This window comes from Salmo salar, chromosome 19 (genome assembly GCF_965601325.2).
Source record: "Salmo salar chromosome 19, fSalSal1, whole genome shotgun sequence".
NCBI classification, from domain to species: domain Eukaryota; kingdom Metazoa; phylum Chordata; class Actinopteri; order Salmoniformes; family Salmonidae; genus Salmo; species Salmo salar.
This window is the reverse complement of record NC_138309.1, coordinates 87,421,855-87,449,822: the sequence shown is the minus strand read 5'-3', so window position 1 is coordinate 87,449,822 and position 27,968 is coordinate 87,421,855. Positions and strand designations below refer to the sequence as shown.

General features: G+C 41.4%; 1 protein-coding gene across 1 annotated transcript in view; it reads left to right on the top strand.

Moving 5' to 3' along the window:
- The window catches only part of stau2 (staufen double-stranded RNA binding protein 2), a 334,020-nt gene that overhangs the window by 120,830 nt on the left and 185,222 nt on the right, over positions 1 to 27,968 (top strand). The window contains exons 8-10 of the mRNA XM_082966023.1: positions 5,663 to 5,875; positions 6,337 to 6,474; positions 14,398 to 14,526. Coding sequence (XP_082822149.1) covers positions 5,663 to 5,875; positions 6,337 to 6,474; positions 14,398 to 14,526 — 480 coding nt within the window. The remainder of the gene's footprint in view (positions 1 to 5,662; positions 5,876 to 6,336; positions 6,475 to 14,397; positions 14,527 to 27,968) is intronic.

The following is a 27,968-nucleotide window of genomic DNA, read 5'->3' as shown; positions in this document are numbered from 1 at the left end:
TATTGTCAGTAACCTGGAAATAGAGATATCGTGCCTGGTTGATTGAACCCTGGTATTGTCAGTAACCTGGAAATAGAGATATCGTGCCTGGTTGATTGAACCCTGGTATTGTCAGTAACCTGGAAATAGAGATATCGTGCCTGGTTGATTGAACCCTGGTATCGTCAGTAACCTGGAAATGGAGATATCGTGCCTGGTTGATTGAACCCTGGTATCGTCAGTAACCTGGAAATAGAGATATCGTGCCTGGTTGATTGAACCCTGGTATCGTCAGTAACCTGGAAATAGAGATATCGTGCCTGGTTGATTGAACCCTGGTATCGTCAGTAACCTGGAAATAGAGATATCGTGCCTGGTTGATTGAACCCTGGTATTGTCAGTAACCTGGAAATAGAGATATCGTGCCTGGTTGATTGAACCCTGGTTTTGTCAGTAATCTCCGTCAACAGCTAATGTGGTTGTAATAGACAGAGCGCGTTTTCTTCCTACAAACTTTATGAGCCCATTTCTGAAAGATAAGACTCCCAGAAACACCTCAATGACTTCTGTTTCCTTCCACAAGCTCAGGATTCATTACAACAGAGTGGACCAGGTACTAAGTCCGACTTGGGGGGGGGGAACCGCTGTTCCAAAGCTTCCGCACATGAATACGACGTCCCAACCTGTGCATCTTCAATCTAGATACTTCTAGAGTAGAGAAAAGACCCCTCTCTCTCCCTCTAGTAACTAATATACTGTCTTTACAAGACCCCATCTGGCACCTGTCTGTCAGTCCCGAGGTAGCTATGTCACCTGTCAGTCCCGAGGTCGCTATGTCACCTGTCAGTCCTGGGGTAGCTATGTCACCTGTCAGACCTGAGGTAGCTATGTCACCTGTCAGTCCCGAGGTAGCTATGTCACCTGTCAGTCCCGAGGTAGCTATGTCACCTGTCAGTCCCGAGGTAGCTATGTCACCTGTCAGACCCGAGGTAGCTATGTCACCTGTCAGACCCGAGGTAGCTATGTCACCTGTCAGACCCGAGGTAGCTATGTCACCTGTCAGACCTGAGGTAGCTATGTCACCTGTCAGACCCGAGGTAGCTATGTCACCTGTCAGACCCGAGGTAGCTATGTCACCTGTCAGTCCCGAGGTAGCTATGTCACCTGTCAGTCCCGAGGTAGCTATGTCACCTGTCAGACCCGAGGTAGCTATGTCACCTGTCAGACCCGAGGAGGTTACGTCACCTGTGCAGCAGGCCGCTACGCCCTCTCCGCAGCAGGCCGCTACGTCACCTCCGCAGCAGGCCGCTACGTCACCTCCGCAGCAGGCCGCTACGTCACCTCCGCAGCAGGCCGCTACGTCACCTGTCCTTAGAGAACACTAGAGAGAGCCCATCTATTCAGACGGTACAGAGAGACATGGCAGTGTGACCTCACCTGCCCCGCGGCCGTCCATTGCATCGGCCCACCACATTGAAACCCCTAACCTTAGTAACTGTATCCAAGAAAAGCCGGTCTAAAACAGGTCGGGACATGTAGACGGGGCGGGGCGGGACTGGGGAGGGATTATCCTTCTCTCTGTGACATTGTTCAAAGCTAGAATCCTCAATTGCTGCATCCACTTCTGGATTTATAAATGAATGATTTTAAACCCGTTGAAATAATATAATTTCCAAGTGCTTCGTTAAACTGTCGTACCCCGTCAGTATCAGAAATATAAACTTGTTTTACTCAAATGTTTGTGAACAATGTACATGTTGACAAACACTGCATAGCCTCTAAGCACATTTAAAGCTAGAATGTTAATAGCATAGATGTTCAGTCCTTGCATCCATAACTCTTTTTAAAGTGGTCACATTTCTCCAGGCCATCCCTCAGCTTTTTACTGAAACAGAAGCTGGGAGTACACTTTTTGTTTTAATTCATTCTAACTTTAACGGTTGGTTACGTTACCACCTAGCCTTGTTGCTCAGCCATACCTCTTACACAGGGGAGAGAGAGAAAGAGAGAGAGAGAGAGAGAGAGACAGAGAGAGAGAGAGACACACACAGAGAGAGAGAGAGAGAGAAAGAGAGAGACAGACAGAGAGAGAGACAGAGAGAGAGAGAGAGAGAGAGAGAGAGAGATTGACGGATGAGTGTATTGTTTCTCCCAGAAGCATTAGTCACATGAGGAGTCAGATACTGAGCTCTCTCTCTCTCTCTCTCTCTCTCTCTCTCTCTCTCTGTCTCTGTCTCTCTCTCTCTATCTCTCTGTGTCTCTCTCTCTCTCTCACCTCATATCAGGTTAGGCGGAGAAAGGCCTGAAACATGGACATTACATAACAGACATTCTCTTTCCCCCGCTCCTTCCCTCCGGGTGACATAGAGAGGGGTATGGGGGGAGAGAGGGACAGAGCAGAATCTGAACTTCAGATAAGAGCACCTCAACTTTTGTGTAAATCTTCAGTTCATCATAGGAGTTCAGTACTGGAATGTTGCATGTCAAGCCATAGAGTTAGTGAGTGACCCACCCACCCACCCACATGCTCCTCTACCCCCCTCTACCTTCCTCCACCCTCCTCTACCTCCCCCCTCTACCTCCCTCCACCCTCCTCTACCTCCCTCCTCTACCCCCCTCTACCTTCCTCCACCCTCCTCTACCTCCCTCTTCCCCCCTCTACCTCCCTCTACCCTCCTCTACCTCCCTCCACCCTCCTCTACCTCCCTCCACCCTCCTCTACCTCCCTCCACCCTCCTCTACCTCCCTCCACCCTCCTCTACCTCCCTCCACCCTCCTCTACCTCCCTCCTCTACCTCCCTCCACCCTCCTCTACCTCCCTCCTCTACCTCCCTCCACCCTCCTCTACCTCCCTCCACCCTCCTCTACCTCCCTCTCTCCTCCACCCTCCTCTATCCACCTTCCCCCTCTACCCTCCTACCCCCTCTACCTCCCTCTACCCTCCTCTACCTCCCTCTACCTCCTCTACCTCCCTCCTCTACCTCCTCTACCCTCCTCCCCCCTCTACCTCCACCCTTTCTACCCCCCCTCCTTCCCTCCACCCTCCTCTACCACCCCCCTCTACCTCCCTCCACCCTCCTCTACCTCCCTCTACCTCCTCACCCTCCTCACCTCCTCTACCTCCTCTACCTCCCTCCACCCTCCTCTACCTTCCTCTACCCTCCTCTACCTCCCTCTACCTCCTCTACCTCCCTCCACCCTCCTCTACCTTCCTCTACCCTCCTCTACCTCCCTCTACCTCCTCTACCTCCTCTACCTCCTCTACCTCCCTCTACCCTCCTCTACCTTCCTCCACCCTCCTCTACCTCCCTCTACCCTCCTCTACCTTCTCCACCCTCCTCTACCTCCCTCTACCCTCCTCTACCTCCCTCCACCCTCCTCTACCTCCCTCTACCCTCCTCTACCTCCCTCCACCCTCCTCTACCTCCCTCTACCCTCCTCTACCTCCCTCCACCCTCCTCTACCTCCCTCTACCCTCCTCTACCTCCCTCTACCTCCTCTACCTCCTCTACCTCCCTCTACCCTCCTCTACCTTCCTCACCCTCCTCTACCTCCCTCTACCCTCCTCTACCTTCCTCCACCCTCCTCTACCTCCCTCTACCCTCCTCTACCTCCCTCCACCCTCCTCTACCTCCCTCTACCCTCCTCTACCTCCCTCTACCCTCCTCTACCTCCCTCTACCTCATCTACCTCCCTCTACCCTCCTTACCCCCTCTACCTCCTCTACTTCCCTTTTCTACCCTCCTCTACCTCCCTCTACCCTCCTCTACCTCCCTCCTCTACCCTCCTCTACTTCCCTCCACCCTCCTCTACCACCCCCCTCTACCTCCCTCCACCCTCCTCTACCTCCCTCTACCCTCCTCTACCTTCCTCCACCCTCCTCTACCTCCCTCTACCTCCTCTACCTCCCTCCACCCTCCTCTACCTTCCTCTACCCTCCTCTACCTCCCTCTACCTCCTCTACCTCCCTCCACCCTCCTCTACCTCCCTCTACCTCCTCTACCTCCCTCTACCTCCTCTACCTCCCTCTACCTCCTCTACCTTCCTCCACCCTCCTCTACCTCCCTCTACCCTCCTCTACCTTCCTCCACCCTCCTCTACCTCCCTCTACCCTCCTCTACCTCCCTCCACCCTCCTCTACCTCCCTCTACCCTCCTCTACCTCCCTCTACCCTCCTCTACCTCCTCTACCTCCCTCTACCCTCCTCTACCTCCCTCTACCCTCCTCTACCTCCCTCTACCCTCCTCTACCTTCCTCCACCCTCCTCTACCTCCCTCTACCCTCCTCTACCTCCCTCCACCCTCCTCTACCTCCCTCTACCCTCCTCTACCTCCCTCTACCCTCCTCTACCTCCTCTACCTCCCTCTACCCTCCTCTACCTCCCTCCTCTACCCTCCTCTACCTCCCTCTACCCTCCTCTACCTCCCTCTACCTCCTCTACCTCCCTCCACCCTCCTCTACCTCCCTCTACCCTCCTCTACCTTCCTCCACCCTTCTCTACCTTCCTCTACCCTCCTTCCCCGCTCTACCTCCTCTACTTCCCTTTTCTACCCCCCCCCTCTACTTCCCTCCACCCTCCTCTACCACCCCCCTCTACCTCCCTCCACCCTCCTCTACCTCCCTCTACCCTCCTCTACCTTCCTCCACCCTCCTCTACCTCCCTCTACCCTCCTCTACCTCCCTCCTCTACCTCCCTCCTCTACCTCCCTCCACCCTCCTCTACCACCCTCCTCTACCTTCCTCCACCCTCCTCTACCTCCTCGTAGAGGGAGGGGGGGGGGGTGGAGAGAGATTTACACATTGCATGGGTGGGTATCATTGTGACCACGGCTCAGAACAGATCACGTTGTGGACCACCTGGTACTGACAACACATCCACACACTCACAGGGACGACTCATCCCTCATTCAGATGGAAAAACCTCATATTCTGTCCACATCAAATCCCCCAGGTCTCCCTAGCTCATAAAACCTCATATTCTGTCCACATCAAATCCCCCAGGTCTCCCTAGCTCATAAAACCTCATATTCTGTCCACATCAAATCCCCCAGGTCTCCCTAGCTCATAAAACCTCATATTCTGTCCACATCAAATCCCCCAGGTCTCCCTAGCTCATAAAACCTCATATTCTGTCCACATCAAATCCCCCAGGTCTCCCTAGCTCATAAAACCTCATATTCTGTCCACATCAAATCCCCCAGGTCTCCCTAGCTCATAAAACCTCATATTCTGTCCACATCAAATCCCCCAGGTCTCCCTAGCTCATAAAACCTCATATTCTGTCCACATCAAATCCCCCAGGTCTCCCTAGCTCATAAAACCTCATATTCTGTCCACATCAAATCCCCCAGGTCTCCCTAGCTCATAAAACCTCATATTCTGTCCACATCAAATCCCCCAGGTCTCCCTAGCTCATAAAACCTCATATTCTGTCCACATCAAATCCCCCAGGTCTCCCTAGCTCATAAAACCTCATATTCTGTCCACATCAAATCCCCCAGGTCTCCCTAGCTCATAAAACCTCATATTCTGTCCACATCAAATCCCCCAGGTCACCCTAGCTCATAAAACCTCATATTTACATTTACATTTAACTCATTTAGCAGACGCTCTTATCCAGAGCGACTTAGCTCATAAAGGACCTTGAAATGTAGAGCTTCCTCTCCTCTCTCCCTCTCCCCAGGTCTTGAAGGAAAGCGGTCCCCCTCACATGAAGAGCTTCCGGACCCGTGTGTCCGTGGGGGAGTTCTCAGCAGAGGGCGAGGGGAACAGTAAGAAGCTGTCTAAAAAGAGAGCTGCTCTCTCCATTCTCCAGGACCTCAAGAAACTCCCCTTCACCCCGTTAGTGGAGAAACCCAAACTACACTACAAGAAACGCCCCAAGACCATCCTCAAGGTACCAGGGCTGGAGATGGAGAGGGGGCTGGAGATGGAGAGGGGTCTGGAGATGGGGTTGGGGCTGGAGGGGGGCTGGAGATGGAGAGGGGGCTGGAGATGGGGTTGGGGCTGGAGGGGGGCTGGAGGGGAGAGGGGGCTGGAGAAGGGGGTTGGGGATGGAGATGGAAAGGGGGCTGGAGAGGGGGTTGGAGAGGGGGCTGGGGTTGGAGAGGGGGCTGGAGAGGGGGCTGGGGGTGGAGAGGGGGTTGGAGAGGGGGCTGGAGAGGGGGCTGGGGTTGGAGAGGGGGTTGGAGAGGGGGCTGGAGAGGGGGCTGGTGAGGGGGCTGGAGAGGGGGCTGGAAAGGGGGCTGGAGAGGGGGGTTGGAGAGGGGGGTTGGTGGGGCTCAACCACCAAACAACCATGTAGCTTTCTAAATCCAACTTTATTTAAAGTGCTTTTCAACACTCTCTGCCCCTCAGACAGGTCCTGATTATGGCCAGGGGATGAACCCTATCAGCAGGCTGGCTCAGATACAACAGGCCAAGAAGGAGAAGGAACCAGAATACCTCTTACTGTCTGAGAGGGGCATGCCTCGACGCAGGGAGTTCATCATGCAGGTATGGAGGGAGGGATCGAGGGAAAGAGAGATTTATTTGCGTAGAGTATCAGATAAATCTTTAACCCTTTAGTCTACAATGGTCGCGCCCCCTGTGGAAATCTGATTAACGTAAGAGATATTCCCCCTCAAAAATCCGTCTGTTTAAGCTGGAGATATCAGTTTGTATCTGAGTCTCAATCCGTCGATATCGCGCTGAAAGGTGGCAGAGCGGGGTTTGTCGGACCGTGAGACATCCCGTATATCGGTCTCCTCACGGAAAATGTAGAATGTAGAGTCCGAACGGTTTGGCCTTCAAGCTATCATGACCACTCTGTGGAAAGCTGGGACTCTCACAAACACAAAGGGTGTTTTGCTCTAGGATGCTCACAAGACTTGTCTGAAGGTCCCCTTTTACCAGTGAAAACATCAAGGTAGTATATATGGATATTAGATAGATAGATACATAAGGGGATAGATACATAAGGGGATAGATACATAAGGGGATAGATACATAAGGGGATAGATACATAAGGGGATAGATACATAAGGGGATAGATACATAAGGGGATAGATACATAAGGGGATAGATACATAAGGGGATAGATACATAAGGCATGCATAAGGGGATAGATACATAAGGGGATAGATCCATAAGAGGATACATACATAAGGGGATAGATACATAAGGGGATAGATACATAAGGGGATAGATACATAAGGGGATAGATACATAAGGGGATAGATACATAAGGGGATAGATACATAAGGCATGCATAAGGGGATAGATACATAAGGGGATAGATCCATAAGAGGATACATACATAAGGGGATAGATACATAAGGGGATAGATACATAAGGGGATAGATACATAAGGGGATAGATACATAAGGGGATAGATACATAAGAGGATAGATACATAAGGGGATAGATACATAAGAGGATAGATACATAAGAGGATAGATACATAAGAGGATAGATACATAAGAGGATAGATACATAAGAGGATAGATACATAGGGGATAGATACATAAGGGGATAGATACATAAGAGGATAGATACATAAGAGGATAGATACATAAGGGGATAGATACATAAGAGGATAGATACATAAGGGGATAGATACATAAGGGGATAGATACATAAGGGGATAGATACAGTTGAAGTAGGAAGTTTACATACGTTTAGGTTGGAGTCATTAAAACTCGTTTTTCAGCCACTCCACACACTTCTTGTTAACAAACTATAGTTTTGAAGCCACTGCTCCAAAACCACCATAGAAAAGCCAGACTACGGTTTGCAACTGCACATGGGGCAAAGATCGTACTTTTTGAGAAAAGTCCTCTGGTCTGATGAAACAAAAATAGAACTGTTTGGCCATAATGACCATCGTTATGTTTGGAGGAAAAAGAGGGAGGCTTGCAAGCCGAAGAACACCATCCCAACCGTGAAGCACGGGGGTGGCAGCATCATGTTGTGGGGGTGCTTTGCTGCAAGAGGGACTGGTGCACTTCACAAAATAGATGGCATCACGAGGCACGAAACTTATGTGGATATATTGAAGCAACATCTCAACACATCAGTCAGGAAGTTAAAGCTTGGTCGCAAATGGGTCTTCCAAATGGACAATGACCCAAGCTTCCAAAGTTGTGGCAAAATGGCTGAATGACAACAAAGTCAAGGTATTGGAGTGGCCATCACAAAGCCCTGACCTCAATCCTATGGAAAATTTGTGGGCAGAACTGAAAAAGTGTGTGCGAGCAAGGAGGCCTACAAACCTGACTTAGTTACACCAGCTCTGTCAGGTGGAATGGGCCAAAATTCACCCAACTTATTGTGGGAAGCTGTGGAAGGCTACTGAAACGTTTGACCCAAGGTAAACCATTTAAAGGCAATGCTACCAAATAATAATTGAGTGTAGGTAAACTTCTGACCTACTGGGAATGTGATGAAAGAAATAAAAGCTGAAAGAAATAATTCTCTCTACTATTATTCTGACATTTCACATTCTTAAAATAAAGTGGTGATCCTAACTGGCCTAAGACAGGGAATTGTTACTAGGATTAAATGTCAGGAATTGTGAAAAACTGAATTTAAATGTATTTGGCTAAGGTGTATGTAAACTTCCGACCTAACTGTAACTTGCGTTACCATGGTTCAGTAAACTACAGTTAACTAGCTTTACCGTGGTTTAGTTAACTAGCTTTACCGTGGTTCAGTGAACTAGTTAACTGTGGTTTAGTTAACTAGCTTTACCGTGGTTCAGTTAACTAGCTTTACTGTGGTTCAGTAAACTACAGTTAACTAGCTTTACCGTGGTTCAGTAAACTAGCTTTACCGTGGTTCAGTAAACTACAGTAAACTAGCTTTACCGTGGTATCAGTAAACTACAGTAAACTAGCTTTACCGTGGTTCAGTTAACTACAGTTAACTAGCTTTACTGTGGTTCAGTAAACTAGCTTTACCGTGGTTCAGTGAACTACAGTTAACTAGTTTTACCGTGGTTCAGTAAACTAGCTTTACCGTGGTTCAGTAAACTAGCTTTACCGTGGTTCAGTTAACTAGCTTTACCGTGGTTCAGTAAACTAGCTTTACCGTGGTTCAGTTAACTAGCTTTACCGTGGTTCAGTAAACTACAGTAAACTAGCTTTACCGTGAAGACATGCTGTGAAACACATCCAAGTCACACCTCTATAACACACACCAGGAAATAAACCCGCTTTATGTCATTCTCAAAAATCTGTCAGTTGTTCAAGTACTCACTTCATTCAATATGAACAGAAATCAGGCACACTGAAGTTGCTCTGGCTTTCGCCCCTAATTCTTTACTTCCTTCCAACCTTTACTTGATTATGCTTCATTGATCTTTCTGATTGACTAATTGATCAGATCAATTATTTTATAATGAGTGAAAGGTTACAGTAGAGACGTGGGGACTCGGGGGTGGTGTGCATCCCAAATGGCACCCTATTCCCTATACAGTGCACTACTTTCGACCAGAGCCCACAGAGAGACCCGTAGAGCTCTGGTCAAAAGTAGTGCACTATATAGGGAATAGGGTGCCATTTGGGGCGCGTATTACTCTGAATACCACGCTGGTCCTAATGTAATACTGTAATCACATAGCATCACATGGAAATGACGAGATTGGGTTCTAAAAGGTTATTTCTGCGTCAATGTCCCGTATAAACCGATGTACTACTTGGACAACGTGGGCTGTATGACGGAAATTATTATCTGTTCATGAAGCACTAGGTTCACTCTGTCCTGGCTGAGAGCACTAGGTTCACTCTGTCCTGGCTGAGAGCACTAGGTTCACTCTGTCCTGGCTGAGAGCACTAGGCTGAGAGCACTAGGTTCACTCTGTCCTGGCTGAGAGCACTAGGTTCATTCTGTCCTGGCTGAGAGCACTAGGTTCATTCTGTCCTGGCTGAGAGCACTAGGTTCACCCTGTCCTGGCTGAGAGCACTAGGTTCATTCTGTCCTGGCTGAGAGCACTAGGTTCACCCTGTCCTGGCTGAGAGCACTAGGTTCATTCTGTCCTGGCTGAGAGCACTAGGTTCACTCTGTCCTGGCTGAGAGCACTAGGTTCACTCTGTCCTGGCTGAGAGCACTAGGTTCACTCTGTCCTGGCTGAGAGCACTAGGTTCACTCTGTCCTGGCTGAGAGCACTAGGCTGAGAGCACTAGGTTCACTCTGTCCTGGCTGAGAGCACTAGGCTGAGAGCACTAGGTTCACTCTGTCCTGGCTGAGAGCACTAGGCTGAGAGCACTAGGTTCACTCTGTCCTGGCTGAGAGCACTAGGTTCACCCTGTCCTGGCTGAGAGCACTAGGTTCATTCTGTCCTGGCTGAGAGCACTAGGTTCACCCTGTCCTGGCTGAGAGCACTAGGTTCATTCTGTCCTGGCTGAGAGCACTAGGTTCACTCTGTCCTGGCTGAGAGCACTAGGTTCACTCTGTCCTGGCTGAGAGCACTAGTTCACTCTGTCCTGGCTGAGAGATCTAGGTTCACTCTGTCCTGGCTGAGAGCACTAGGTTCACTCTGTCCTGGCTGAGAGCACTAGGCTGAGAGCACTAGGTTCACTCTGTCCTGGCTGAGAGCACTAGGTTCATTCTGTCCTGGCTGAGAGCACTAGGTTCATTCTGTCCTGGCTGAGAGCACTAGGTTCACCCTGTCCTGGCTGAGAGCACTAGGTTCATTCTGTCCTGGCTGAGAGCACTAGGTTCACTCTGTCCTGGCTGAGAGCACTAGGTTCACTCTGTCCTGGCTGAGAGCACTAGGTTCATTCTGTCCTGGCTGAGAGCACTAGGTTCACCCTGTCCTGGCTGAGAGCACTAGGTTCATTCTGTCCTGGCTGAGAGCACTAGGTTCACTCTGTCCTGGCTGAGAGCACTAGGTTCACTCTGTCCTGGCTGAGAGCACTAGGTTCACTCTGTCCTGGCTGAGAGCACTAGGTTCACTCTGTCCTGGCTGAGAGCACTAGGCTGAGAGCACTAGGTTCACTCTGTCCTGGCTGAGAGCACTAGGCTGAGAGCACTAGGTTCACTCTGTCCTGGCTGAGAGCACTAGGTTCATTCTGTCCTGGCTGAGAGCACTAGGTTCACCCTGTCCTGGCTGAGAGCACTAGGTTCATTCTGTCCTGGCTGAGAGCACTAGGTTCACCCTGTCCTGGCTGAGAGCACTAGGTTCATTCTGTCCTGGCTGAGAGCACTAGGTTCACTCTGTCCTGGCTGAGAGCACTAGGTTCACTCTGTCCTGGCTGAGAGCACTAGGTTCACTCTGTCCTGGCTGAGAGATCTAGGTTCACTCTGTCCTGGCTGAGAGCACTAGGTTCACTCTGTCCTGGCTGAGAGCACTAGGTTCACTCTGTCCTGGCTGAGAGCACTAGGTTCACTCTGTCCTGGCTGAGAGCACTAGGTTCACTCTGTCCTGGCTGAGAGCACTAGGTTCACCCTGTCCTGGCTGTGAGCACTAGGTTCACTCTGTCCTGGCTGTGAGCACTAGGTTCACTCTGTCCTGGCTGAGAGCACTAGGCTGAGAGCACTAGGTTCTCTCTGTCCTGGCTGTGAGCACTAGGTTCTCTCTGTCCTTGCTGAGAGCACTAGGTTCACTCTGTCCTGGCTGAGAGCACTAGGTTCACTCTGTCCTGGCTGAGAGCACTAGGCTGAGAGCACTAGGTTCACTCTGTCCTGGCTGAGAGCACTAGGTTCTCTCTGTCCTGGCTGAGAGCACTAGGTTCATTCTGTCCTGGCTGAGAGCACTAGGTTCACCCTGTCCTGGCTGAGAGCACTAGGTTCATTCTGTCCTGGCTGAGAGCACTAGGTTCACCCTGTCCTGGCTGAGAGCACTAGGTTCATTCTGTCCTGGCTGAGAGCACTAGGTTCACTCTGTCCTGGCTGAGAGCACTAGGTTCACCCTGTCCTGGCTGAGAGCACTAGGTTCATTCTGTCCTGGCTGAGAGCACTAGGTTCACCCTGTCCTGGCTGAGAGCACTAGGTTCATTCTGTCCTGGCTGAGAGCACTAGGTTCACTCTGTCCTGGCTGAGAGCACTAGGTTCACTCTGTCCTGGCTGAGAGCACTAGGTTCACTCTGTCCTGGCTGAGAGCACTAGGTTCATTCTGTCCTGGCTGAGAGCACTAGGTTCACTCTGTCCTGGCTGAGAGCACTAGGTTCACTCTGTCCTGGCTGAGAGCACTAGGTTAATTATGTCCTGGCTGAGAGCACAAGGTTCACTCTGTCCTGGCTGAGAGCACTAGGTTCACTCTGTCCTGGCTGAGAGCACTAGGTTCATTCTGTCCTGGCTGAGAGCACTAGGTTCACTCTGTCCTGGCTGAGAGCACTAGGTTCATCCTGTCCTGGCTGAGAGCACTAGGTTCACTCTGTCCTGGCTGAGAGCACTAGGTTCACTCTGTCCTGGCTGAGAGCACTCTGTCCTGGCTGTGAGCACTAGGTTCACTCTGTCCTGGCTGAGAGCACTAGGTTCATTCTGTCCTGGCTGAGAGCACTAGGTTCACTCTGTCCTGGCTGAGAGCACTAGGTTCACTCTGTCCTGGCTGAGAGCACTAGGTTCATCCTGTCCTGGCTGAGAGCACTAGGTTCACTCTGTCCTGGCTGAGAGCACTAGCTTCACTCTGTCCTGGCTGAGAGCACTAGGTTCACCCTGTCCTGGCTGAGAGCACTAGGTTCACCCCTGTCCTGGCTGAGAGCACTAGGTTCACTCTGTCCTGGCTTTGTTAGTCTAGTTAAACCCCTCTATTTACCTTGTATCTGATGGCTTGTTAGTCTAGTTAAACCCCTCTATTTACCTTGTATCTGATGGCTTGTTAGCGACAGAGCTAGGTTTTGTAATTTTTTTTATCATTGAATGATTGGATCATCAATAAAGTAATTTTATTAGGTGTTTGTTGTCAGTTAACTGTGTGATTTATTTAAAGCTTCCTTCAGAGTTACTTGAAACAGTCAAAGGAGCCGTTGTAGACTGTTGTTGAGCCTCTTGAGGCAGGCAGGCAGGCAGCCAGGCAAGACAGGCAGGCAGGCAGGCAGGCAGGCAGGCAGGCAGGCAAGGCAGGCAGGCAAGGCAAGGCAGGCAGGCAGGCAGGGGAGGCAGGCAGGCAGGAGAGGCAGGCAAGGCAGGCAGGCAGGCAGGCAAGGCAGGCAAGGCAGGCAGGCAGGCAGGAGAGGCAGGCAAGGCAGGCAGGCAGGCAGGCAAGGCAGGCAGGCAGGCAAGGCAGGCAGGCAGGCAGGAGAGGCAGGCAAGCAGGCAGGCAGGCAGGCGAGGCAGGCAAGCAGGCAGGCAGGCAGGCAAGGCAGGCAGGCAGGCAGGCAAGGCAGGCAGGCAGGCAAGGCAGGCAGGCAGGCAAGGCAGGCAGGCAGGCAGGAGAGGCAGGCAAGGCAGGCAGGCAGGCAGGCAAGGCAGGCAGGCAAGGCAGGCAGGCAGGCAGGCAGGAGAGGCAGGCAAGGCAGGCAAGGCAGGCAGGCAGGCAAGGCAGACAGGCAAGGCAGGCAGGCAAGGCAGGCAGGCAAGGCAAGGCAGGCAGGCAGGCAGGCAGGCAGGCAGGCCCGTTTCCAGTATCTCAGAAACGCTCTAACTCCTGGCCTTTTAACGCACGCCAGTGTCTAGAGGTTTACTGAGAATGGTACGACAAACAAAAAAACATCCGGTCAGCGCCAGTCCTGTGGGTGAAAAACAGCTCGTTGATTGAGAGAAGTCGGAGGAGAATGGCAAGAATCGTGCAAGCTAACAGGCGGTCCACAAACGGGCAGATAACGGCGACCACACCGGGTTCCTCACCTATCAGCTAAAAACAAGAAGAAGAGGCTCCAGTGGACTGGAAGAACGTCGCCTGGTCCGACTAATCCTTGTTCCTGTTGCGTTGTACTGATGGCAGAATCAGGAAGTGGCTTAACCGACATGAGTTCATGACCCCATCCTTTCCTGGGGTCAACGGAAAACAGGCTGGTGGTGTAATGGTGTGGGGGAATGTTTTCCTGGCACACGTTAGGTCCCTTGATACCAATTGAGCAATATTTCCATGCCCCGAAGAATTTGGGCTGTTCTGGAGGCAAAGGGGGGTCTGACCCGGTACTAGATGGGTGTACCTAATAAACTGGGTATATTGGAAATGTAGTCCTCTGTAATATATAATAGGAAATGTAGTCCTCTGTAATATATAATAGGAAATGTAGTCCTCTGTAGTATATAATAGGAAATGTAGTTCTCTGTAATATATAATAGGAAATGTAGTCCTCTGTAGTATGTAATAGGAAATGTAGTCCTCTGTAATATATAATAGGAAATGTAGTCCTCTGTAGTATATAATAGGAAATGTAGTTCTCTGTAATATATAATAGGAAATGTAGTTCTCTGTAATATACAGTAGGAAATGTAGTTCTCTGTAATATACAGTAGGCACTGTTGTCTGTCTGTGTGTTGTCTGTGCAGGTGAAGGTGTGCGGCGAGGTAGCCACGGGAACAGGGCCAAATAAGAAGGTGGCGAAGCGGAATGCTGCCGAGGCCATGCTACTACAGCTGGGATACAAGGCCTCCACCTGCCCACAGAGCCCTACTGAGGTTATAACGCATTATAACCCCTCTTTAAAATATATCACACCTCTATAATATCTATAACACCTCTATAATATCTAACATCTATACACATCTATAATATCTAACATCTATACACATCTGTAATATCTAACATCTATACACATCTATACACATCTATACAGCTCTATAATATCTAACATCTATACACATCTATAATATCTAACATCTATACACATCTATAACATCTATAACACATCTAACATCTATAACATCGATACACATCTATAATATTTAACATCTATACACATCTATAACATCTATAGACATGTATAATATCTAACATCTATACACATCTATAATATATAACATCTATAATATCTAACATCTATACACATCTATAATATATCACATCTATAATATCTATAACATCTATAACATCTATAACACATCTAACATCTATAACATCGATACACATCTATAATATTTAACATCTATACACATCTATACACATCTATAACATATATAACATCTAACATCAATACACATCTATAATATATAACATCTATAATATCTAACATCTATACACATCTATAATATATCACATCTATAATATCTATAACATCTATAACATCTATAACACATCTAACATCTATAACATCGATACACATCTATAATATTTAACATCTATACACATCTATACACATCTATAACATATATAACATCTAACATCAATACACATCTATAATATATAACATCTATAATATCTAACATCTATACACATCTATAATATATCACATCTATAATATCTATAACATCTATAACATCTATAACACATCTAACATCTATAACATCGATACACATCTATAATATTTAACATCTATACATATCTATACACATCTATACACATCTAACATCAATACACAGCTATAATATTTAACATCTATACACATCTATACACATCTATAATATCTAACATCTATACACATCTATAACACATCTATAATATATAACATCTATAACACATCTATAATATATAACATCTATACACATCTATAATATCTAACATCTATAATATTTATAACATCTAACATCTTTAACATCTATAATATCTAACATCTATAATATATAACATCTATAATATCTAATATCTATACACATCTATAACATCTATACACATCTATAACATCTATACACATCTATAAAATCTAACATCTATAATATATAACATCTATAATATATAACATTCATAACATCTATAACATCTACAACATCTATAACACATCTAACATCTATAACATCGATACACATCTATAATATTTAACATCTATACACATCTATACACATCTATAACATATATAACATCTAACATCAATACACATCTATAATATCTAACATCTATACACATCTATAATATCTAACATCTATACACATGTATAATATCTAACATCTATACACATCTATAATATCTAACATCTATACACATCTATAACATCTATACACATCTATAATATATATAATCTATACACATCTATAACATCTATACACATCTATAACATCTATACACATCTATAATATCTAACATCTATACACATCTATAACATCTATACACATCTATAACATCTATACACATCTATAATATCTAACATCTATACACATCTATAACATCTATACACATGTATAATATATAACATCTATACACATCTATAATATCTAACATCTATACACATCTATAATATCTAACATCTATACACATCTGTAATATCTAACATCTATAATATCTAACATCTATACACATCTATAATATCTAACATCTATACACATCTATAATATCTAACATCTATACACATCTGTAATATCTAACATCTATAATATCTAACATCTATACACATCTATAATATCTAACATCTATACACATCTATAATATATAACATCTATACACATCTATAATATATAACATCTATACACATCTATAATATATAACATCTATACACATCTATAATATGTATAACATATATGCACATCTATAATATCTATAACATCTAACATCTATACACATCTATAATATATTTACATTTACATTTTAGTCATTTAGCAGACGCTCTTATCCAGAGCGACTTACAAATTGGTGCATTCACCTATAATATCCAGTGGAACAGCCACTTTACAATAGTGCATCTAAATCTTTTAAGGGGGGGGTTAGAAGGATTACTTTATCCTATCCCAGGTATTCCTTGAAGAGGTGGGGTTTCAGGTGTCTCCGGAAGGTGGTGATTGACTCCGCTGTCCTGGCGTCGTGAGGGAGCTTGTTCCACCATTGGGGTGCCAGAGCAGCGAACAGTTTTGACTGGGCTGAGCGGGAACTGTGCTTCCTCAGAGGTAGGGAGGCGAGCAGGCCAGAGGTGGATGAACGGAGTGCCCTTGTTTGGGTGTAGGGCCTGATCAGAGCCTGAAGGTACGGAGGTGCCGTTCCCCTCACAGCTCCGTAGGCAAGCACTATGGTCTTGTAGCGGATGCGAGCTTCGACTGGAAGCCAGTGGAGAGAGCGGAGGAGCGGGGTGACGTGAGAGAACTTGGGAAGGTTGAACACCAGACGGGCTGCAGCGTTCTGGATGAGTTGTAGGGGTTTAATGGCACAGGCAGGGAGCCCAGCCAACAGCGAGTTGCAGTAATCCAGACGGGAGATGACAAGTGCCTGGATTAGGACCTGCGCCGCTTCCTGTGTGAGGCAGGGTCGTACTCTGCGAATGTTGTAGAGCATGAACCTACAGGATCGGGTCACCGCCTTGATGTTGGTGGAGAACGACAGGGTGTTGTCCAGGGTCACGCCAAGGCTCTTAGCACTCTGGGAGGAGGACACAAGGGAGTTGTCAACCGTGATGGCGAGATCATGGAACGGGCAGTCCTTCCCCGGGAGGAAGAGCAGCTCCGTCTTGCCGAGGTTCAGCTTGAGGTGGTGATCCGTCATCCACACTGATATGTCTGCCAGACATGCAGAGATGCGATTCGCCACCTGGTTGTCAGAAGGGGGAAAGGAGAAGATTAATTGTGTGTCATCTGCATAGCAATGATATGAGAGACCATGTGAGGATATGACAGAGCCAAGTGACTTGGTGTATAGCGAGAATAGGAGTGGGCCAAGAACAGAGCCCTGGGGGACACCAGTGGTGAGAGCACGTGGTGCGGAGACAGATTCTCGCCACGCCACCTGGTAGGAGCGACCTGTCAGGTAGGACGCAATCCAAGCGTGCGCGGTGCCGGAGATGCCCAGCTCGGAGAGGGTGGAGAGGAGGATCTGATGGTTCACGGTATCAAAGGCAGCAGATAGGTCTAGAAGGATGAGAGCAGAGGAGAGAGAGTTAGCTTTAGCAGTGCGGAGAGCCTCCGTGACACAGAGAAGAGCAGTCTCAGTTGAATGCCCAGTCTTGAAACCTGACTGATTAGGATCAAGAAGGTCATTCTGAGAGAGATAGCAAGAGAGCTGGCCAAGCGCGGCGCGTTCAAGAGTTTTGGAGAGAAAGGAAAGAAGGGATACTGGCCTGTAGTTGTTGACATCGGAGGGGTCGAGTGTAGGTTTTTTCAGAAGGGGTGCAACTCTCGCTCTCTTGAAGACGGAAGGGACGTAGCCAGCGGTCAAGGATGCGTTGATGAGCGAGGTGAGGTAGGGGAGAAGGTCTCCGGAAATGGTCTGGAGAAGAGAGGAGGGGATAGGGTCAAGTGGGCAGGTTGTTGGGCGGCCGGCCGTCACAAGACGCGAGAGTTCATCTGGAGAGAGAGGGGAGAAAGAGGTCAAAGCACAGGGTAGGGCAGTGTGAGCAGGACCAGCAGTGTCGTTTGACTTAGCAAACGAGGATCGGATGTCGTCAACCTTCTTTTCAAAATGGTTGACGAAGTCATCCGCAGAGAGGGAGGAGGGGGGGGGAGGGGGAGGAGGATTAAGGAGGGAGGAGAAGGTAGCAAAGAGCTTCCTAGGGTTAGAGGCAGATGCTTGGAGTTTAGAGTGGTAGAAAGTGGCTTTAGCAGCAGAGACAGAAGAGGAAAATGTAGAGAGGAGGGAGTGAAAGGATGCCAGGTCCGCAGGGAGGCGAGTTTTCCTCCATTTCCGCTCGGCTGCCCGGAGCCCTGTTCTGTGAGCTCGCAGTGAGTCGTCGAGCCACGGAGCAGGAGGGGAGGACCGAGCCGGCCTGGAGGATAGGGGACAGAGGAAATCAAAGGATGCAGAGAGGGAGGAGAGGAGGGTTGAGGAGGCAGAATCAGGAGATAGGTTGGAGAAGGTTTGAGCAGAGGGAAGAGATGATAGGATGGAAGAGGAGAGAGTAGCGGGAGAGAGAGAGCGAAGGTTGGGACGGCGCAATACCATCCGAGTAGGGGGAGAGTGAGAAGTGTTGGATGAGAGCGAGAGGGAAAAGGATACAAGGTAGTGGTCGGAGACTTGGAGGGGAGTTGCAATGAGATTAGTGGAAGAACAGCATCTAGTAAAGATGAGGTCAAGCGTATTGCCTGCCTTGTGAGTAGGGGGGGAAGGTGAGAGGGTGAGGTCGAAAGAGGAGAGGAGTGGAAAGAAGGAGGCAGAGAGGAATGAGTCGAAGGTAGACGTGGGGAGGTTAAAGTCACCCAGAACTGTGAGAGGTGAGCCATCCTCAGGAAAGGAACTTATCAAGGCGTCAAGCTCATTGATGAACTCTCCAAGGGAACCTGGAGGGCGATAAATGATAAGGATGTTAAGCTTGAAAGGGCTGGTAACTGTGACAGCATGGAATTCAAATGAGGAGATAGACAGATGGGTCAGGGGAGAAAGAGAGAATGTCCACTTGGGAGAGATGAGGATTCCAGTGCCACCACCCCGCTGGCTCGATGCTCTAGGGGTATGCGAGAACACGTAGTCAGACGAGGAGAGAGCAGTAGGAGTAGCAGTGTTATCTGTGGTGATCCATGTTTCCGTCAGCGCCAGGAAGTCTAGGGACTGGAGGGTAGCATAGGCTGAGATGAACTCAGCCTTGTTGGCCGCAGACCGGCAGTTCCAGAGGCTGCCGGAGACCTGGAACTCCACGTGGGTCGTGCGCGCTGGGACCACCAGGTTAGAGCGGCAGCGGCCACGCGGTGTGGAGCGTTTGTATGGCCTGTGCAGAGGAGAGAGAACAGGGATAGGCAGACACATAGTAGACAAGCTACAGAAGAGGCTACGCTAATGCAAATGAGATTGGAGTGACAAGTGGACTACACGTCTCGAATGTTCAGGAAGTTAAGCTTTCGTTGCAAAAATGTTATTGACAAAAATGATACAGTACTGCTGGCTGGTGGAGTAGGCTAGCTAGCAGTGGCTGCGTTGTTGACTTTGAACGAGTAGCTGGCTAGGTAACCTCGGTAGTTTCAGTACTACACCTTGTCATGATACAAAGCAACTTTGTAGCTAGCTAGCTAACATAACACTAATCAAGACGTTCCTTGTAGTGTATTTAGTTTCAACAATGCTGCTCGGCGGTAATAGTTGGCTAGGTTAGGAAAAATGGCGTCGCGGGGGACGGAAATAGCTGGCTAGCTAACCTCGATGGCTGGCTAGCTAACAATTATCAATTAACAATTATCAAGCTATGACAAAGACAACTAGGTAGCTCGCTAGGTAACACTGCACTAGTCAAATCGTTCCGTTGTGAAGTATTAGTAACTACAGCGCTGCTAGTCGGTAACGGATGGCTATCTGGCAGTGGGTTAATGATGACTAGGTGTGTTGAGTAAGTCTGGCGCCGCGTCGCGGCTGGCTAGCACACCTCGATAATACTCAAACTCAAACTACACAATTATCTTAGATACAGAGACAGCACAGACAACTATGTAGCTGGCTAACTAACACCACACTAATCAAGTCGTTGCGTTGTAATGTAATAGTTTCTGCGGTGCTGTTAGTCGGTAGAAGTTGGCTAGCTAACAGTGATGACTAGCTAGCTAGCAGCTAGCAGTGTTGACTACGTTAGGAGGACGAAGATAGCTAGCCTCGATAATTACTCAGTTACTCTAAACTACACAATTATCTTTGATACAAAGACGGCTATGTAGCTAGCTAAGAACAACTATAATATCTAACATCTATACACATCTATAATATATCACATCTAACATCAATACACATCCATAATATCTAATATCTATACACATCTATAACATCTATACACATGTATAATATCTAACATCTATATACATCTATAATATATAATATCTATAACATATCTATAATATATAACATCTATACACATCTATAATATATAACATATATACACATCTATAATATCTAACATCTATATACATCTATACATATATACACATCTATACACATATCATAACATCTATACACATCTACACATATCTAACATCTATACACATCTATAATATCTAACATCTATAACACATCTATAATATGTAACATCTATAACTATCTATAACATCTAACATCTTTACACATCTATAATATATAACATCTATACACATCTATAACTATCAATATATAACATCTATACACATCTATAATATATAACATATATACACATCTATAATATCTAACATCTATAACATCTAACATCTATACACATCTATAATATATAACATCTATAACAAATCTATAATATATAACATATCTAACATCTATACACATCTATAATATCTAACATCTATAACACACTCTATAATATGTAACATCTATACATATCTATAACATCTAACACTCTTTAACATCTATAATATCATCAACATCTAACACATCTATACACATCTATAACATCTACACACATCTCAACACATCTAACATCTAACATCTATAATATATAACATCTATACACATCTATAAAATCTAACATTTATAATATATAGCATCTATAATATATAACATCTAACACATCTATATCATATATAATATATAACATCTATAACATCTAGCATCTATAATATCTATAATATATACCATATATAACATCTATGCACATCTATAACATCTATAATATATACCATATATAACATCTATGCACATCTATAATATCACACATCTATAATATTATAATGTTTTATATTATGGATGTGTATAGATGTTATATATTATAGATGTTATATATATCTATATATATCTATATAACATCTATATTATATAACATCTATAATATATAACATCTATACACATCTATAATATATAACATCTAACACATCAATAATATATAACATCTATACACATCTATAAAATCTAATATCTAATATCTAACATCTATACACATCTATAACATCTAACATCTATAATATCTAACATCTATACACATCTATAACATCTAACATCTATAATATATAACATCTATAACATCAATTATAAATAACATCTATACACATCTATAAAATCTAATATCTAATATCTAACATCTATACATATCTATAATATCTATAACATCTATAACATCTAACATCTATAATATCTAACATCTATACACAGCTATAATATCTAACATCTATACACATCTATAATATCTAACATCTATACATATCTATAATATCTATAACATCTATAACATCTAACATCTATAATATCTAACATCTATACACAGCTATAATATCTATACACATCTATAATATCTATAATATCTATCTATAACATCTAACACATCTATACACATCTATAATATATAACATCTTTACACATCATACATCAATAATATATAACATCTATAACATCTATAATATATAATATCTATACACATCTATAATATATAACATCTATCACATCCATAATATATAACATCTATAACATCTAACATCTATACACATCTATAATATATAACATCTATAATATATAACATCTATCACATCCATAATATATAACATCTATAATATATAACATCTATACACATCTATAATATATAACATCTATAATATATAACATCTATACACATCTATAATATATAACATCTATCACATCCATAATATATAACATCTATACACATCTATAATATATAACATCTATACACATCCATAATATATAACATCTATAATATATAACATCTATACACATCTATAATATATAACATCTATCACATCCATAATATATAACATCTATACACATGTAACACATCTAATATATGTCTATACAGAACTATAATATATAACATCTATAACATCTAAGACATCTAATATATAACATCTATGCACATCTATAATATCACACATCTATAATATTAGAGATTTTTTATATTATGGATGTGTATAGATGTTATATATTATAGATGTTATATATGTTATATATATCTATATAACATCTATATTATATAACATATATAATATCTAACATCTATACACATCTATAATATATACCATCTATAACTCATCTATAACATATATACATATCTATAATATATACCATCTATAACACATCTATAATATATAACATCTATACACATCTATAATATCTAACATCGATGTAACATCTATAATGTCTAATATCTATACACATCTATAACATCTAACATCTATACATATATACACATGTATAAATATACCATCTATACACATCTATCATATATAACATCTATACACATCTATAATATCTAACATCTATATCATCTATAACATCTATAATATCTATCTATAACATCTACCATCTATACACATCTACAACATCTATACACATCTATAATATCTAACATCTATACAAATCTATAATATCTAACATCTATATACATTATTAACATCTATAATATCTAACATCTGTAATATCTATAATATCTCTATACACATCTATAATATCTAACATCTATACACATCTATAATATCTAACATCTATACACATCTATACTATCTAACATCTATAATATCTATACACATCTATAACATCTGTACACATCTATAATATCTAACATCTATTACACATCTATAATATCTAACATCTATTCACATCTATACACATCTATAACATCTATAACATCTATAGCATCTATTCACATCTATAACATTTATAATATCTATAACATCTATACACATCTATAAAATCTAACATCTATAATATCTATAACATCTAATATCTAACATCTATAATATCTGTAATATCTATACCATCTAATATCTATAACATCTAATATCTATAACATCTATAATATCTATAATATATATAATATCTAACATCTATAACATCTAATATCTATAACATCTATAATATCTAACATCTATACACATCTATAACATCTATAATATCTAACATATATAATATCTAACATCTATAACATCTATAACATCTATAATATCTAACATCAATATTATATAACATCTATAATATCTATCTATAATATCTACCATCTATACACATCTATACACATCTATAACATCTATAATATCTATGACATCTATAATATCTAACATCTATAACATCTATAATATCTATACACAGCTATAACATTAAACATCTATACACATCTATAACATTTAACATCTATACACATCTATACACATCTATAATATCTATCTATAACATCTATAACATCTAACATCTATAATATCTAACATCTATACACATCTATAACAGCTATAACTTCTAATATCTATACACATCTATAACATCTAACATCTATACACATCTATATCTAATATCTATAATATCTAACATCTATACACATCTATAACATCTAATATCTATAACATCTGTAACATCTATAATATCTATGACATCTATAATATCTAACATCTATAATATCTAACATCTATAACATCTATAATATCTAATATCTATACACATCTATAATATCTAACATCTATACACATCTATAACATCTATAATATCTATGACATCTATAATATCTAACATCTATAATATCTAACATCTATAATATCTAACATCTATAACATCTATAATATCTAATATCTATACACATCTATAATATCTAACATCTATACACATCTATAACATCTATAATATCTATCTATAACATCTATAACATCTAACATCTATAATATCTAACATCTATACACATCTATAACATCTATAACATCTAACATCTATAATATCTAACATCTATAATATCTAACATCTATAACATCTATGACATCTATAATATCTAACATCTATACACATCTATAATATCTATCTATAACATCTATAACATCTATAATATCTAACATCTATACACATCTATAATATGTAACAGCTATAATATCTAACATCTATACACATCTGTAATATCTAACATCTATAATATCTAACATCTATACACATCTGTAATATCTAACATCTATACACATCTGTAATATCTAACATCTATAATATCTAACATCTATACACATCTGTAATATCTAACATCTGTAATATCTAACATCTATAATATCTAACATCTACACACATCTATAATATCTAACATCTATAATATCTAATATCTATACACATCTGTAATATCTAACATCTATACACATCTGTAATATCTAACATCTATAATATCTAACATCTATACACATCTGTAATATCTAACATCTATAATATCTAACATCTATACACATCTGTAATATCTAACATCTATAATATCTAACATCTATACACATCTGTAATATCTGACATCTGTAATATCTAACATCTATAATATCTAACATCTACACACATCTATAATATCTAACATCTATAATATCTAATATCTATACACATCTATAACATCTATAACATCTAACATCTATAATATCTAACATCTATAATATCTAATATCTATACACATCTATAATATCTAACATCTATACACATCTATAACATCTATAATATCTATGACATCTATAATATCTAACATCTATAATATCTAACATCTATAATATCTAACATCTATAACATCTATAATATCTAATATCTATACACATCTATAATATCTAACATCTATACACATCTATAACATCTATAATATCTAACATCTATACACATCTATAACATCTATAATATCTATGACATCTATAATATCTAACATCTATAACATCTATAATATCTAACATCTATACACATCTATAACATCTATAATATCTATAACATCTAACATCTATAATATCTAACATCTATACACATCTAAAACATCTATAACATCTAACATCTATAATATCTAACATCTATAATATCTAACATCTATAACATCTATGACATCTATAATATCTAACATCTATACACATCTATAATATCTATCTATAACATCTATAACATCTATAATATCTAACATCTATACACATCTATAATATGTAACAGCTATAATATCTAACATCTATACACATCTGTAATATCTAACATCTATAATATCTAACATCTATACACATCTGTAATATCTAACATCTATACACATCTGTAACTATCTAACATCTATACATATCTACACATCTATACACATCTGTAATATCTAACATCTGTAATATCTAACATCTATAATATCTAACATCTACACACATCTATAATATCTAACATCTATAATATCTAATATCTATACACATCTGTAATATCTAACATCTATAATATCTAACATCTATACACATCTGTAATATCTAACATCTGTAATATCTAACATCTATAATATCTAACATCTACACACATCTATAATATCTAACATCTATACACATCTGCAATATCTAACATCTATACACATCTGTAATATCTAACATCTATACACATCTGTAATATCTAACATCTATAATATCTAACATCTATACACATCTGTAATATCTGACATCTGTAATATCTAACATCTATAATATCTAACATCGACACACATCTATAATATCTAACATCTATAATATCTAATATCTATACACATCTGTAATATCTAACATCTATACACATCTATAATATCTAACATCGATACACATCTATAATATCTAACATCTATACACATCTGTAATATCTAACATATCTAACATCTACACACATCTATAATATCTAACATCTATACACATCTGTAATATCTAACATCTATACACATCTGTAATATCTAACATCTATACACATCTGTAATATCTAACATCTATAATATCTAACATCTATACACATCTGTAATATCTATAACATCTATAGCATCTATTCACATCTATAACATTTATAATATCTATAACATCTATACACATCTATAAAATCTAACATCTATAATATCTATAACATCTAATATCTAACATCTATAATATCTGTAATATCTATACCATCTAATATCTATAACATCTAATATCTATAACATCTATAATATCTATAATATATATAATATCTAACATCTATAACATCTAATATCTATAACATCTATAATATCTAACATCTATACACATCTATAACATCTATAATATCTAACATATATAATATCTAACATCTATAACATCTATAACATCTATAATATCTAACATCAATAATATATAACATCTATAATATCTATCTATAATATCTACCATCTATACACATCTATACACATCTATAACATCTATAATATCTATGACATCTATAATATCTAACATCTATAACATCTATAATATCTATACACAGCTATAACATTAAACATCTATACACATCTATAACATTTAACATCTATACACATCTATACACATCTATAATATCTATCTATAACATCTATAACATCTAACATCTATAATATCTAACATCTATACACATCTATAACAGCTATAACTTCTAATATCTATACACATCTATAACATCTAACATCTATACACATCTATATCTAATATCTATAATATCTAACATCTATACACATCTATAACATCTAATATCTATAACATCTGTAACATCTATAATATCTATGACATCTATAATATCTAACATCTATAATATCTAACATCTATAACATCTATAATATCTAATATCTATACACATCTATAATATCTAACATCTATACACATCTATAACATCTATAATATCTATGACATCTATAATATCTAACATCTATAATATCTAACATCTATAATATCTAACATCTATAACATCTATAATATCTAATATCTATACACATCTATAATATCTAACATCTATACACATCTATAACATCTATAATATCTATCTATAACATCTATAACATCTAACATCTATAATATCTAACATCTATACACATCTATGACATCTATAACATCTAACATCTATAATATCTAACATCTATAATATCTAACATCTATAACATCTATGACATCTATAATATCTAACATCTATACACATCTATAATATCTATCTATAACATCTATAACATCTATAATATCTAACATCTATACACATCTGTAATATGTAACAGCTATAATATCTAACATCTATACACATCTGTAATATCTAACATCTATAATATCTAACATCTATACACATCTGTAATATCTAACATCTATACACATCTGTAATATCTAACATCTATAATATCTAACATCTATACACATCTGTAATATCTAACATCTGTAATATCTAACATCTATAATATCTAACATCTACACACATCTATAATATCTAACATCTATAATAT